Source organism: Vombatus ursinus, unplaced genomic scaffold, assembly GCF_900497805.2.
Source record: "Vombatus ursinus unplaced genomic scaffold, bare-nosed wombat genome assembly UNPS02014773.1, whole genome shotgun sequence".
Classification (NCBI taxonomy): Eukaryota; Metazoa; Chordata; class Mammalia; order Diprotodontia; family Vombatidae; genus Vombatus; species Vombatus ursinus.
The window spans coordinates 41,735,738-41,752,383 of record NW_020954551.1 but is presented as its reverse complement, the minus strand read 5'-3'; the positions used below and the strand labels follow the sequence as shown (position 1 = coordinate 41,752,383).

Genomic DNA, 16,646 nt, shown 5'->3' with positions numbered 1-16,646 from the left:
TATTTCTGTATCAGTCTTCGTATATCTATCATCTATCTGTATATCCATTTATCCACCCATCCAATCTATCCCTTCTATCATCTTTCATCTATCCATGTCTCTATTTAGATCTATTCATCCATCCCCTTCTATCATTTATCTCTCTGTTTATATCTATCCCTCTCTCTCAGTCTCTCTCTCAGTCTCTCTCTGTCTCTCCTCTCTCTCTCTCTCTTTCTCTCTCTCATAGGGATAGAGACTGGCCTCAGAAAGGTGAAGTAATTTGTCCAGAGTCACACAGCTAAGAAATGTTGGGTTTGGGATATGAACCCAGGTCTCTTGACTCAAAAGTCTGGTGACCTTTCCACATATTTCCCAATCCAACCATACCTAGGCCATGTCCAATTTGTACTAGTCAGCAAAATTATACTATCAAAGGTCTTTAGATGTGAAAACCGTAAAATAAAAAAAACTGAAAAACATAAAAACTGGGATCCTCGTTCTCTAGGTCCTGCTCTTCCCATTCCTGGCTCCCTCCCCACCCTCACCCCCAACCCTTCAGCCAACATCATGATGAACAGACATGGTCAAAGAATTTAGATTTTAGCCACCCATCCAGGTTGGGAACCAATGGTACAGATTGAGATGTTTTCTAAAGTCCCTTATGGCTGCTCTAAGGCTTTGTTTCCACGACTTAATGGTTAGAACACTGTGCCAGTTGGGCAAAGGTCACAGGTTCAATCTCCAGGTACTTGCTTCTCATCTTTGTCCCAGTTAGCAGCCTTGTAGTTACCACTCATCCCAGGTGAAAAGCTTGTGAACAACTCATGTTTACCAAGTACCTGAGGGGCGGTGGAAACAAAACAGGGACAGGTAGAAGGCTTAGATTTGAGTCCTGACCTTGCAAAATATTCTCTGTATGGCCTCAGGCAAGTTATTTCCTCTGTCTGAGCCTCAGTTTCCTCTGATGTAAAATGTGGTGATTGGATCGAAATATCCAAGATCCCTTCTGTCTCTTAAATCCCCTGGCTCCAGAATCTCTGATCCTATGAACCTACCCCTACAAATGCAGACACAACTCAACCCTTGTATCCACCTAGCTGAGGGGTTATAACTACAAAAGGATTGTAACCGCAGAAAATGACCTTTGTTTCAAAGAGTAGATCCCTATCACAGAACTCTCTCTCTCTCTCTCTCTCCCCCTCCCTTGGCCTCAACCACCTTCATTTCTACCAGGGAGACCATGGAATGTTAGGGGTTTGAGGCCTTACAGATCTAGGCCAAGGATTCTTAATTCTGGGGTGCCTGAACTTCTTTTAAAAAATATTTTGTTACTTGTGTTTCAATATAATTGGTTTCCCTTGCAATCCTAAGTACCTAATCTTATGTATTTAAAACATTATTGTGAGAAAGGGTCCTTGACACATACATAAAAAAATTAAGAATCCCTTCTCTAGAGAACCCTCTCATTTTACAGATAGGGCGGAGGCCTAAAAAGGGGAAATGACTTGGTCCAAGGTGACATAGCGAGTCGATGGTAAAAGCCAGTAGATTCCCACCTCTTGGTCCAGTGTTCTTTCTCCATCTCCAATGCTGCTTTCCTGGGTCCCACTGGCTTTTGTTGGAAGACAGGCTCAGAGATTTGAGTTGGGCAGAACAACCCAATCCCAGTTTGTCTATGTATTTCCAGTGTCCTCCAGACCTGGAGTGGGAAGGGTTATCTGTTGAACTCTTCTATGTGAATGACCTATGCTATAGCCCCAGAAGCCACAAAGGATCTTAAGCATCAATTAGTGAAACTCTCCCAGTTAACTGAAGTCCAAGATGTTGAGCAGATATAGCAAGGTGGTACAGTAAGGGCCAGGGCTATCACTGGGGTCTTTAGAATCCCAGCTGAGTAACTTCACAAAATTCCAGAGTTGGAAGGGAGGGCCTTTAGAAGCCATTTTTAGGTGGGCAGCAGGGTGTAGGGCAAATCACACTGGAGTTGCATTCAACATGACCTTCGCTGGTTATTTAACCTCCCTGAGCCTGCCTAGGAAATGAGAAGGTTGGATTCTATGACCCCTAAGGTCCCTTCCAGCCCTGTTTCTGACCCAAGAGAGAAGTCGTTGACCATATATTTGTATGAATTCCCCATGTATCTTGGGTATCAGACCTTTACAAAATAGAGGTCTCTGGCTTTGATGGCAGCCTCTCCTGGCTTTCTGTTGATTCTCTAGCCTTTTTCATCATGCCTCAGATGTTTCTCACCCTAGAACATGCTTCCACCCTGTGACCCCCTTATCTGATTGGTGAGTTCTTCCCAGAACCACCATTTTGAGGAAGTGCCCAGTCCAGCCACACTCCTTGGTTCCCTCCTGATTCTCCAGGCTTCTCCACTATGCCCTTATGTGAATCTCTTTCCTCCTTCCCACTTTTCAACTACCTCACATATTTAAGTTTCTCAGCTCACCCTCAGTCACCTCTCCCCTGACTGAAGGGCTGGAGGGTGGAGCATTGAAGTCTTCCCAAATCCTTTTATACAGAATTCATAACCTTCCAGGTGACTCCATTTTCCATTGGCAGCTGTGCTTGGCTTTGGCACTCCAAGGGACATTATGCCCTTACGCCAGGTACCCCCTTTTCTCAGCTTCCTTTTGCGTGCTGGCTTCTCCCTTTAGATTATGAGCTCCTTGAGGGGTGAGACAGTATTTTTCTGATTTGTATCCTCAGCATTTAGTATGGCGCCTGGCACATAGTAGGCACTTAATGTTTTGTCTTCCTTAGCTACTCTGATCAAGACAATGATACAAGGCAATTCCAAAGGACCCATGATGAAAAATGCTATCCACCTCCAGAGAAAGAACTGATGAACTCCAAGTAGACTGAAGCATACTTTTTCACTCTATTTTTCTTGTGTTTTCTTTTGTAACATGGCCAATATGGAAATGTCTTGGATGACTTTACACATATAATTGACTTCAAATTTTTTGCCTTCTCAAAGGGTGGGGAAGGGGAAAGACAGAGGGAGAGAATTTGGAACTCAAGATTTCAAAAAAATCAATGTTAAATTTTTAATTGGGAAATATTTAATGAAATAAATTTTTTTTTTAAAAAGGAAAAGGTTTTCTTTCCCCATTAGAATGTAAGCTCCTTGAGGGCAGGTGCTCTTTCTTCTTGTATTTGTATTCCTAATGCTTAGTACAATGCTTGGGATGTAGTAAGTGCTTAATGTGTGTTGACTTCATTTGAACCCAAGCAGGAATGCTGTTTCCAGCATCTCGGACAAATTATCATATAACTTCCACTTTACAAGACACCCCACCTCCCACCCCTAGTGATGGGGAATTCACTACCTCTGAAGGTAGTGACTTTTGTACTGTTCATAGTATTAACACATTTATATTTAAAATTACAGAGCACGTTCCTAAGAACAACTCTCAAAGGAAAGGTCTTATCTTCATTACTTTAGAACTTATGATGATATATCATCATATATTTAGAGCTGTAAGGCCATCTAGCCCAAGGCCCTCATTTTCCAGAGGATGAAACTGAGGCCCAGAGAGGTTAAGTAATTTGCCCAAGGTCACACAGGGTAATGGCAGAGGCCGAATTCAAAGCCAGGTTCTCCACCTACGAGTCCAGGGTTCTTTCCACTGCCCCACACCTACCTTCCAATTGAGGCCAAGAGAGGTTCCATTACAAACTGTGTGGAAAGCATCAGCCAAAGAGTGTAAAGCCCCATCTCTCCCCACTCTGATCCCAAAGTTCCTTCTTATTCTGCAGTCCTCTCACCTAGCCAGCCCCCATCTCAGAATTAGCTCTGCAAGTAAGTAAGGCTAGTCCACAATTCCTCTCCCGTCTTCTATTTCACCGCCAGTCGCCCCAATGATAAAATAGGCAGGCCCGATGGGAAATAACACCAGGAGACACAGACTTTAGCAAAAATGTTTAATCTCTCCTTGATGCGCTTTTATTTACAAGTACTAAATCTGAAGAACATTAAAATAGGAAATAGCGGGAATATTTACACAATCCAAGGGCACAAGGATCTATGGGCCCCACTGCTTCCAACGTGGAGCGACTGAGTCATGTTTATCAGAACCACTGATCAGACCATTAAAACCATCTGTCTTCTCTCCATTTGAAATGTGGACGACGACGTTAAGGGACAGCTAATTGTGCGCTTCATCTTAAAAATATAAATCTCTCTCTAAATATATCTATCCTATCTGGTGAGGCCAAGGATTTGAGCTGCTGATTCCAAAACTGGGGGGTTGGAGAGTGGGGAGGGGGAAACAGTCAGGAGGGTTTCCTCCAAGAGGCTTAATAATAAAGAAAATGGAGTCGATGTAAATTTGGTTATCTTAGGGGAAAAGTGGGGACCAAGATGTCCCATTGATTCTATGAAACCTGGAGCTCAGAGAGGCAGTGCCATGCTGTTTTTCCTGGTGGTGGTGCATATGTGTGCGCATGTATGTGTGTTTCAGGAGGATTTTAAACATTAAGGACTTAAAATGCCAGTTACCATTCCCCTAAGGAACTAACTTTTGGGTCCACTTAAGACCATGGTCTTGCCCTCCCCTAAAGTCTTCCCTTTGATGTTTCACTGTGGCATGAAAGTGACCCCATGGCTCTCAAAGATGATGCCAAGCTGAGACAGGATTTCCTAAGCTGGAGAGGCTTCAAGGATGAGCCCAGAAAAGGACAAGCTCAGCTAACAGCAGAAAGGCTCGTGCCCAGAGGGCGTTGGTGGGGGAGAAGTGGGGGAGAGAGGAGGGATGAATTCTGGAGTTGTAGCCTACTGGCTAGGGTAAAAGGAGCTTCTGAAGCCTTTGTCTGCCAACCAGGCCCCTGGGCTGGAGGCACAGCAGCACACACACTCTGATCCGAGCCAACAGTGTGGTAGAGCAGGACCTAGAGAGTTGACAAGGCTTGGGGAGGAGATGGGTCAGCGCTTTGGAGCATGGAGAGGGAAGCATGAGGTAGATTCAGGTCTCCTTAGAGAGATGGCAGGAAGACCCCAGCCCAATGCCCCCATTGTTCTCTGGCAAAGAAACACAGATGACCCTCATGGTATCTCATGCTTCTAAGACCCCAGTGGAGTTTTCTTGGAGCTGTCCCTGCCTCCACTGGAGTACCGGAAAGGGCAGCTGTGTTTGCCTGGGGGCAGTCTGAACCAAAATTTCTTGCAGTGAGATGCTGCCGCATCTATTACATCTTTGTGAAATATCCTCCCCACCCTCACTAAGGTTCTTTACTAAAGGAGGAAACTAAGGTCCAGAGGGAAGTCACCAGGCTAGGTCAAGTAGTGAGTTTGTGTCAAGGCCAATTCTGGAGCTCAGATTTCTCGAGTCAATCTGGTCCCCCTTCCACTACCCCATGCTGCTGGAGTTGTTTCTACTTCGACCCTCCTGGTTTGACTTTATGGCCCACTGGCTCATATCACCAGGGCTGGAGAAATGGATAAAATCAACCCAATGCCAATTTGGCTGGCAAACCTGCCAAGGGCGGAGGAGGTCCTGGTGTAACCTAGGTGAATGATGAGAACCTAGTGCAACCCAGGTGTGAGAACCCTCTATTCACCACGAGACCTTGCATTTTCTTATTCCTCCCTTCCCAGTGGTCCATCCCCCATCTCTTTTTGCACCTAAGGTACAACTAGCTATAGCCTTGAACTTGACCCTTCTGTGAGAGGCAGCAAAAGTAGCTGCAGGTGATTGTGACTATCGTGGACTCTGGCTCACTGGTTTAGACTGGGGGTGAGGTTAGCTTCACTTAAAGGCAAGCCTAGCTTGACGTATTTTGGGAGGAGGGGGTGAAAAGAACCAGACCTAGAATTTCACTGGTATACAGGGAAATCCTGATGAAGAAATTTTCTCTCCCAATGCACATGGATGGTCCTGGAGAGCTGCCTGGAGCTCTGGGAAGTGCCTGGCCCAGGATGACATTGCTAATATGTCCTCCTGACTCCAAAGGCACACTGCCCCTCAAGTATAGATTACAGACTTAAAAAAAGAAATGTAGTTTTCCTGCTTTTAAACACATACGGTAATTAGAACCAAGCAAAGGAAGCACTCCCTAATAGAGATCCTTAGGGGACTGGCTTTAATGAATAGATAAGAATGATTTATAATTAGCACTGTCAATCATTTTGCATAAATGGAAGCTTCTAAAGTGCTTGAGAAGGCTTGAAACCAATCTGTGCTCTCAAGTAGGTTAAACATGCCCCCTGCCCCCCCTCCCCCAAATGACTTAAATTCTTTCTAGATAACACAAAGGGAAGTATCAGCCCAACGCCATCAGAATCATGATTTCTGAATGAGTGGGGCCTGGTATTATGAAGCCTGAGTATCCTTCCTGCACTGAAGTGGCAAAAGTGTCTGGTGATGACATGAGTGGGTCTTTGTGAGCATGGGCCAGGCCAGATGACATATTGGGGGCAAAGCCACTTCCCTAAGGTCTGATTAGATCATTTAAAGTGTGGGGCTTCACCTGTCGAGCACTTTCTCTCAGGAGCCTCGTGGAACTGAACTTAATTTTGTCCCTCAAGAGCAAAGCTGGTTAGCTACAGGAATCCTCTTCCTTACTGATTCCAAAGTCTTGCTCCAGAACCTTGGTTTCCAGGGACTTGCAGGGGGGAATGGGGAGGGAGGACAAAAGAGCTTGGCTGGAATGTTAGGCAGTATTCAGTCCATCACTTGGTCTGACCAAAACATCACATTCTAATCTTAAACTTGCTTTGAATCCCTAGAGAGTTCAATCCAAGGAAATAAGTGACTGAGGCCTAAGCTAAGCCAACTGGTCTGGGGAAAGTCTTTATCCCAATTCATTAAAAATTGAACATTACTGGAAACAGTGGTCCCTAAGCATAAATCTCTGCCTTGTTTCTGGAGTCTCAGAATTGTTTGCCTCATCTGTCATGTTTCCCAATAATTTAATGGCAAATGAGGATTTCCTGAGTCAAAGATCAGGATTGATTCCAAAGTAACTTCCCTCCACATTTTTTGGGGGAACCCCTGATGACTCTAAATGAACCCCCATGACCCCCCATCATGATTCTAAATTCAATGGGGGGGGCAGAGGGTAAGGAGAGGAACCCTGAGGGGAAAGGGGGGAATCCAGTGAGCAGAAAAATGAACCCAAAAAATTCCATTTAGGTCAATAAGGGTTCTCCCTGTAGACCTAAGTCTTCAAAAATAATGGAAACCTACTTTTTGGAACTAGCCTCCCAGAGTTGATTCCCATCACCAAGGGACCCAGTCACCCCAGAGAAACAAGAGTTCTCCCTCCTCTGGGCCTCCCTGAGACCCCCTGGGAAAGACCAGGCACCACAGAGAGGAGGAGACAGTTGGTCCCATCACAGTTAGCTGTCCCTTAAAGTACACAGAAACCTTTAGTACCATTTTAGAAGTAAACTGGTGAAGGTAAGTCTACTTTCATCCATTTTTTTTCTTTTACAAGAAGTGACAAATTAATTAAAAATAATAATAATAATAATAATAATAATAAAAAAAGTCTAAACAACCTCTAGTATTCAACACTTGCAGTTTTAAAAAGATCAACTCAGACTAAAATCTAGCACGCTCATGCAGTAATTCGCAGGTCCTAGGCAGTCCTGGACTTTCTGAGGATTTGGGGTAGCTTTTTCTTCCTCCTTGAAGTTTCAAAAAAAAAAAACGAAATCACCGCATAATTAGAGGTGTTCAGGCTTCAAAGATTGTTCCGCTTGGTGATAAACTCCTGGAAGTTCCTTCCAGACCATTTGGTATGTTTGTTTTCTTTTGTTTTGTTTTTGCTTTTCCCACTGGCTTAATTTTCTTATTCTATATCTTTTTCTTTTTTTTTTTCCCCTAAATTTTCTCCTTCAGTCAACTATACAGGACCCTCCTGGGGTTGGAGATTTAGGTTGTAACCACATATATATATATATATATGTACAATTCTCTGTTTTTTAATTAAAAACTTCATTTGTTCTTACTTGGTCACTGAGGGCGTGAACGGATACAGAGCAGTTCCTCGGGGTCACTGGAATGGCCCCCTTGGAGGACAGGCCTGGCTCCCCGTGGTCCGAGGCTGAGGCAGCAGCAATACATATTGTGAACAGCATCATCTTGGCCTGGCTGGGTAACTGAGGGAGCACTCACTCAGCTGCGGCTCTGGTCTTCACCAGTAAAGCCACCACATGAGAACCAAACAGGCTTTCTCTTTTCTTTCTTTCCTCTTTAAAAAAAAAAAAGAAAGAAAAAAAAAACAAGCAAAGCCAAAAAGCTCCCCCAAAATCCCATCTCCACTCTGAGGATCACCACTTGGTGCTAGATTTCAGATGAACGGGAACTTGGAAAATACCCAGGGGGAGAGGACAGAGGAAAGGAAAGAAGACAAGACAGAGAGAAAGAGAGAGAGAAGTAAAGACACTCTGGACAGATTCAAGAGCTAGTCTCGTGAAGTTTTCAGCCTGCACCAGAAGAGATCAAAGGCTATCTTTGGCCACACCTGGCCTAGATTTGTGAGGTGTTGGTTTAATGACTGGAGTTGGGTATAATAAATACCTAGAGAGTGATGTTCAACCACAGGCCCCGGGGGTCTTATGGGGGATCCCCAAGCACTTCCATAGGCCCAAGGGTAGCCTCTCATGGGTGAGCATGGGAGTTACTGGTGGTACAAGTTGCACAGAAACTGTAGTTGAGTTAAAAACAGATTATCTTCCAGGGGACAAGGCCAAAAAAGTACTCATTTAGTAGGGGTTGTTGTGTAAGGAAAGAAGAGTTTCAAGCACGTTTGGTGGGAATAACCTTGGTGATGATGACGATGGTGTTCCTGAGAATGGTGGTGACAACAATGACGTACGATGAAGATGATGACAATGATGGGAAGGCCTGGTGAATGGCATCCTTCAAATGCCATGTCCACCAGCCTACTTCCAACTGAATCCTCAGGAAACCCTCTGTCTCTATTTCTTCCGTTTATTAGACCTAGAGGACAGAGCTTGTGGCCAGCTGCCGCTGGATAATAGTCAAGGATGACAGAAGACTTGGGCCAGACAAAAGTTAGTGATTTATTCCCTCTCACCATCAGCCAGAACATCTCTGCCCCAGAACTTGGTAACTTATTTGAAGTATCTACTGCCGATGACTCCCTTCTCTCCCAGTCCCTCAACAGGCCCAGTTCTAACAAGGATCTCCCAGGAGAGAGGAAACAGGGAAGGGGGTGGTGACCTTTGGATGTGGCTGAGAGCCACCCCACCCACTTTGTCACCCAGCTCTAGGAGGCTCCATTGGAGCCAATGTTTCTGTGGCTCTGTGACTCAACCAGAAGAAATGAGGACTCTTGCCTGTAGGGTCATGATTCAACCCTGTGGGGAAGGGAGGCAGAGAGTATTGCCTTGCCTTGCCTCTTTCTTTCCAACAGCATCAGTGAAGGATAGAAGAGGGGTTAGTCCTCTCTCTGCCTCTCCTCATCTCTGGTATCGGTGTGAAGGGCAGTCTCACATGTGACCACAACCCGGGGCCAAGGTGTTCTAGGGAAGTTCTAGGTTCAGAGGCATCAAGCCCTTTTCCAGAAGGAGATCAGACAAACAGGGTACTCCAGAACTCAGGCAAAGCTCTCCACTGAATGACTTTGTCCGGAGCCAGATGTGGGTTTCCAGAATATGGACCTATCAGCAGCAGAGACAGGTATCCCACCAAGACACTTCCAAGGGGAATCTTATCCTTTGGCCCTCGAAGACGATGTACCGGGTTTGAGGAGGTCACAAATTTAGGAAGCCCATGGATAGGGGGGCAGGCTAGGGCTTGGGATAATGGGAAGGAGGAAAGGAGCAGGGAGCAGGGAGGGACCAGGGAGAGAGTGGGCCACACCTCCTCCCCCTGTCCCACCTGACCAACTCCCAGCAGCCCTTGATAATGATGTAGGGCAGAATTGAAGGCATGTCCTTCCCAGCTCCATCCCTGGCCCCTCAGGAGCTGCCCTTTGTCATTCTCTGACCCTGGACCCCTTCCCTCGATCTGGGGAGCACCTCGGTGCTTTTCTCTCCCATTTGTGGCTGAGGGGGATACAGACGACACGTGGTACGGGACAAGGAACTTTCACCCCTACTGCATACCCTCTTTCCTTTTTTTGTGCTGTTTGGGCTCTGACAACCAGTTTAAAGGTTTCCCTCTCACTTGGGGGGTGGGGGGAGAGAAGTCAATTTCATGTCATATATAAAACCTTTCTCGTTACATTTTTTTTCCTTTCTATTTGTGGATTTGTAAAAGGAAATTTTTGATGTTCTGTAAGCTGTGCAAATAAAGCAGGTAAATGAGAAAGATGGGGGAGGGGAGGGGGAGAGAATGGGTCCAGGGGGTACAGAGGAGAGAGTGGAAGAAAACAGTCAGTCACATTTGGAGGAGTTAAAATCTGAAACCTCCGTGGAAAAGAAAAGGGGGTGGGGGGCGGAGGGAAGGATTCAAGATGCCCACCCTCTCCCCCGGCATCATCCCTCACAGGGAGCACCATTTCCACTGTGCCAGCCTTCCGTGAGGAGTGGAGGCGTGCATGGCTACTGCCTCCTTGCCAAGTGATTGTGGCCTCCTTCCCTGCCTCCCACCACGTGCTGCTGCCTGGAAAGGTCCTTCTCTCTCTCCTTCTCTCTCTCCAGGCAGGCTGACGAGTGGGTTTTGTGATTCTCCCTTCTTCGGCAGATCAAGTGTTGGCATTTTCCTTGGCTTGGCGGTGCTGGCTGGCTCAGGGAGGGGCTCTGGTGAATGCAGCGCGGTCCCCCGCTTCCTCCCCGGCATGGCCGGGGGTGCGGGACAGACACCGCTGCCCCTGCTGCTAGCCTCTCTCTCTGCCTTTGTCTCTCTGGTTCTCAGAGTCTGCCACTAGGAAAAAGTCACCAAGAGCCCTGCTGGACTTTTCAGCTGCTCAGGGCCATCGTGTCTACCACCTGCTCCAGCTTGCTCCGAAGCCGCTGTTTTCGCGCCTGTTCGTCCTTCTCCAATGCAGCTAATATCTGTGGGCGAAACAAGAAAGGAGAGGACAATGAGTGGAGACGGTGCGGAAATCAAGGGGCTAACCGGAGGAGTCTTCTGGGGAGAACCAAGGGTCAAAGGATGAGATGGGTCCACAATCCTTCCACCAAACAGAGAGGTCTAGGCAGTCTCCACTCTGCAAATGGCCATCCTTTCTACACTCTGCTGGGAAGGCCCTCCACTTTTAAATAATCTAACCCAGCTTGGCAAATAGTTCAGGGAAATGGTTTTGTCCACAACGATGTCATTTGGACTATCCCGGGTTTACAAAGGTCCTTCCACATCACAAAGTACTGACTTTCCCTGACAGGCCAAGAAGACTGATTTTACATGCCCAAACCTACAAGAAAGGTCCATCCTGTAATAATCACCAACTAATCAGAAAGCCCTGTCCTATAAGTCAGAGGTGTCAAATTTGCCCTTGCAAAACTCCATAGCACAGGGGAGCCAAATTAAAATGCAACTGGGAAATATTTAACAAAATAAATAAAAATACAATATAACAGATAATATTATTGTGTGGTTTTCTAAGTCAGTATACCACCTGGACGGATCTGTTTCTATCCGAGTTTGAGACAACTGACCTATGCTATAACCAATGACAGCCCTGATCTATATGGCCCAACCATTGAGAAGACCTAATCACACATTGTACAATTAATGATAGCTCCAAGCTACAAACTCTGACCAATCAGTGCCCAACCAATGAGAAAGCCCCATCTTATTATACTTGCAAACCCCTGAGAAGGTTTCATCCCATATGGTATAACTGGTAAGAGTTACTAGCCACAGAGCCCTATAATTAAAGGCAAGATAATGTAGCAGAAAAAGCGCCAGATTTGGAATCAAAGAACCTGAGTTCAAGTTCCACCTGTGATGCTCACCCCCTGAGCCTCAGTTTGCTGATCTATAAAGTGAAAAGGTTGGACCCTTCTGGAAATGATCCCACCTATGGTTCAAGCCTTTGCCACTTACTAGCTTTGTGACCATGGGCACATGAACCTCAGTCTCCCTAAACCGAAGGAATTGGACCAGATGATCTATAAGGGCCCTTCTAGATCCATTGAGGTATGGTAGGTAGAACGTTGGTCCTGCAGTCAAGAAGTTGTGGGTTCAAGTCTCTCCTCTGACACACTGGCTATGTGACCTTGGGCAAAGCACTTCACCTCTCAATCTTCTGAGCAATTCTCTAAGATCATAAATTGGAAAGATGATGACCTGCATTGGTAGAAGTAGTATCTCATTTAGATAACTCTCTATACGAGTGAAAGCCCAGGCTCAGCATTTAGCTTCATGATACTATATATCCCAACTAATGAAAAAGCCAACTGTGTATCCTCAACCAATGAAAAAATACAATGTTTTATTGATTGGGGAAGCGTGAGAGAGCCAATCGGATGACTGCAAATAGATCTTACATCCCCTCAGCTGCCTAACTGCTGAGGTCAGGAGCTGGGAGACTTCAGTAGCCAGAAATCTGACCTTGTTTTTCTCCTGAGAGCCATAAGCAAAACTTAGCACCCAAGGAGGGTGTGCATCAAACTTAAGATTACCAATCAGAACAAAGAGGGACTCTTCAAAAGCCCCAGAGTCAGACCTGCCTCTCAGATGGCATTCATGGGCATGACCAAATCATACAAGTCTCCTTTCCTGGGAGAGACCATCAGGGACAGAGTCTATAAGCAACAAGTAGGAAGATATCATATTTCTACATGAGGACTGAAAGAAGTCAGGTTCTTTATAAAGGTCATGGACATAATCTGAGATGGTCCTTTAAGGCCCATGGTCAGCATCCACTTCTTACATGACCTCCCCAGTCCACACTGATCTGAATCCTAGAATGTTCACTGCTGGCACCTCCTCTCTCAGATGCACATAAACACTTGACGTGTTTGCAACTGTCTCTTTCTGACTGACTTGTAAGTTCCTTCAAGCCAGGGTCTGGGTCTTCCTTCATCACTCCCACATGCCCCATAAACCATTCAGAGGAGACTAGCACTGGGCAGGACCCACAGTATGGGGATCAGTAAGGCCTTGCTGCATTGTATAATTTAAAAAAAAATTGTTGTAGGTTTTGGAAGAAGGATCATCAAAGTTCATCAAAGTATTGGAAAATCAGACTCAGAGGTAGTTTAAGGATTAAAGGAGCTGGGATGACTCCTTCCCAGAAAAGAGAAGGCTGTGGTCTGATGACGGCCACTAGGGAAAGGAGCCTGAGATGCAATTAAAAGGATTCAGCTAAAAAATAAGGGAACACTGACTACAATATACACAATGGAGACCATGAGATAAAGACAGCACTAAGAGTCTACAGAACTGGGTCAGATACAATGGATGAGGTTGGTGTCACATCATCAGTTAAAGCGCCCATCTGATCCTGCCTTCCTATTAATGAAAGGGGACAAAGTGACTAAGAATCTCCATCATACCATTAGGAAGTTTTGCTTAACTGTTAAATGTTCTTTGTAGGGAGTAGGGTGGGGAGTTTGTGGCATTGGCTGGGAATGTGCCTGTTGTTTCAAAACAGAACAGATTGGTAAATTTTTTTTTTTAAAGGAAAAGGTAGAATTTCTTGCCATAAAAGTCACTTGAGAGTGAATCAGAATGGGGAGTCATAGAAGGAGAGACCAGAAAAAGGAGGTCTTAGGGGGCTGGGAAAGAACCTCTGACAATCACGCAGGCCAACTTTCTCATTATACAGATGGAAACACTGAGGTCCAGAGATGGGAAATGACCTGAGGTCACACAAGACCCAGATCCTGAGTTCAGATGCTGAACTCAGATTCCAAGAGCCCTCCCATTCAATTTGCTACATGAGATGGAGATGGGCCACCTCATGAAGTGAGAGATAGGAATACTTTCTGATAACAGCAGCAGCTGACACTGTACTGTCCCTACCCAGGAGCATCACCACCTCTCAAATGAGGTGGGTTACCATCTATTCTTGTATTTAATAGTTGAGGGAACAGAGGTCCAAAAAAGTGAAATAATTTATCTGAGGTCATGCTGCTAAGGGACAGGACCAGGTTTCGAACCCCAGGTCCTTTGACTGCCAAATTTTCCATTGCATTTTGATCACTTCCCATCCTACTAACCTTAGGCTCTGGGCTGCCTGCACCCCCAGAGTGCTTTCTAAACTGGGGAGTCTGCGGCTAAAATTGCTCACTTTAGCCCCAGCACAACTCATTCTCTGGAGTACTCCATCTCTGGCCTTGCTCCTTGGGTAACCTTCACCCTCCCTAACCCCGTTTCCCAGCTCTTCTTTATGGTTTCTTTTCCTTTCAGAATTGTAAGCTCTTTGAAAATAGGAACTTTTTTTTTTTTTTTTTGGTATCCTCATAGCTTAGTACAGTTCCTGGAACACAGTAAGTGCTTAATACATGTTCTATCATTGATCTCTTCTTCTATCCTCTAACTCTTCTATCTCTTCTTCTTCTATCCATCTTTCCTACCTACCCTCTCTTCTATAATCAATCTTTTCTCTTCTTCTATCATTGATATCTATTTTCTATTATCTATCTTGTCTCTCTTCTATCATCTGTCTATTCTTTTAACTCTTCTACCTATCTATATCTATCATCAATTTCTTCTAATATCTCTATCTCTTCTTCTATCCATCTTTCCTATCTACCTATCTCTTCTATCATCAATCTCTTGTCTCTCTTCTTTTATCATTGATTTTTATTTATTCTTCTATCACCAATCTCTATTTCTTTTGTCACATCTCTAACTCTTCTATCTATCTATCTATCTCTCCTTCCCTCCATCTATCTGCCTATTTCTCCTCCTACCTAGCTATCTATGCTAAGAGTTGGAGAAACAGCTCTTATTTTGAGGGGGCTTGCATTCTAAGAGTGTTTATTATAAACTCCACAGGAGACTAGAAAAAGGAAGAGACACCTGAGGGATGGAATGCTCAGTCAAAATCTCATGGGGGAGGTATATGTAAGTGAGCTGGTTACTTACTTCATGGACTATTAGAGCAAGAAGGGTCTTTAGAGGGCATCTAGTCCATTCTCTTTATTTAACAAAGGAAGAAACTGAGGCTTAAAGAAAGGAAAGGACTTGCCTATGGGTCTACCATAAATTAAGTAGTTGCCAGAACATCTGAGCCAGCCGTCTAAGTCAGGACTCTCTTGACAACAGCAGCAAAGTCTCTCACAATACATAAAGGAGAAACGTGGAATTTCCAAGTAGTTGGCCAAGTCTCAGGGTCATGGGATCATGATTTTAGAGCTGGAAGGGGCTTAAGAAATTGTCAAATTCCACTTGGATGATTTGCCCAAGGCTATTCAGGTAGTAAAGGGGCAGAGTTGGAATTTGAATCCAGGCCCTCTGACTCCCCATCTACCATCCTTTACATTCTGCCATGCTGTTGCCAGGGGCCTTAGAATATGCTTCCTTGAGTGTGTACCAGAGTCAGGTGTTTCTGGTTGCATAACAAGTTCCCTGAAAGATTCCCATCTGCCTTGGCACACACTTTCACAATTAGCTGGCGAGGCACCCCCTTGGTCTCCGCTCCTTGAGTCAATGGGATGAACCATTTCATCAGGTGTGTAATTGGAAACCAATTGTTAGCTAATGAAGGGGTTGGCAGGGAAGTAGGGGATCTCAGACTGTGCCTTCCACAAGAGGACTCTTTCACTGCTCCATGGGTAGGGCACTACCGCCTTGTGGCAAGAGGGCTGAGGCCATGGTCTTACCTAGGAGCAAAATGGAATCATGGGAAGGGCACTGAAGAGAACCTGGGTTTGAATCCCAGCTCTGCTGTTTTCTACCTGGGTGACATTGAGGAGGTCTCAACTGTAAAATGAGCTGCCTACAGTAGGCCATCTGTAGGTCCCCTCCAGCTTTAAATTCTGTGACTCCACAAAGCTACCCCATCTGCCTAGCTCATCGCCACCCCAGTTCCAGCTGTTTGGGGATCTTTGATGTCTGAACCCTACCCCCACCTTTGTTAAAGCTTTGTTAAAGCCCAGCACAGTGGGTGGGGTGGAGCCCAGACAAGGAGGACAAAGTCCCTGGGTATCCTACCCAACTCAACCAACAGTCCTACTTGGTGGTTCTGCTGGACTCAGGTCAGGGAGGGTGGGAGGGCACTGCCTTCCAGGATCACAAAGGCCTTTTCTAGCTTGAAATCCAAATAACTCTCAAGCTGTATTACCTAGAACCAAAACCTCTGATTTCTCCCTATCTTCAAGGTCCTCCCCAATCTGGCCTCATTGTACCCTGGTCCTTTATTGCCCCAATGGCATCTCCCCTTCTCTCCAAGGCACACTGGGGCACTGTCCAATGCCGTTGGGTTGGTCTCTCTACCCACACGCCAGCCCCATTCTTGGCTGTGAGCCTTGACCAATCTAATCCATTCCCTTGCCTGGTATGCCCCCTCCATTCTCTCAGGCTGATTCAGGGAATGACTGGGGATAACAAAGATGAGGAAAGGTAGCATCGGTGAGCCAAACTAAGTTGCACATATCACTGGTGTTGATAAGTCCCTGTGAATGAACTGAGGCAGATGGAGAAGCAAGAGCTGTCACCAAATGTGTGGCTTTGGATAACACCTCATCCCTCTTGGGGCCTCAATTTACTCAACCATAAAGTGGAGATGCTGGACCGGAGCAGGGGTTAAGTTTTTTTTGTAGCCTGGACCCCTCTGGCAATGTGATAAAA

General features: G+C 45.6%; 1 protein-coding gene across 2 annotated transcripts in view; it reads right to left on the bottom strand.

Moving 5' to 3' along the window:
• Positions 1–3,898: 3,898 nt before the first annotated feature.
• The window catches only part of PLXNA1 (plexin A1), a 308,227-nt gene continuing 295,479 nt past the window's right edge, over positions 3,899–16,646 (bottom strand). For both annotated transcript variants that reach the window (XM_027863712.1, XM_027863713.1), the window contains exon 32: positions 3,899–10,957. In XM_027863712.1, the coding sequence (XP_027719513.1) occupies positions 10,862–10,957 (96 nt within the window). In that variant the 3' untranslated portion in view covers positions 3,899–10,861. The remainder of the gene's footprint in view (positions 10,958–16,646) is intronic.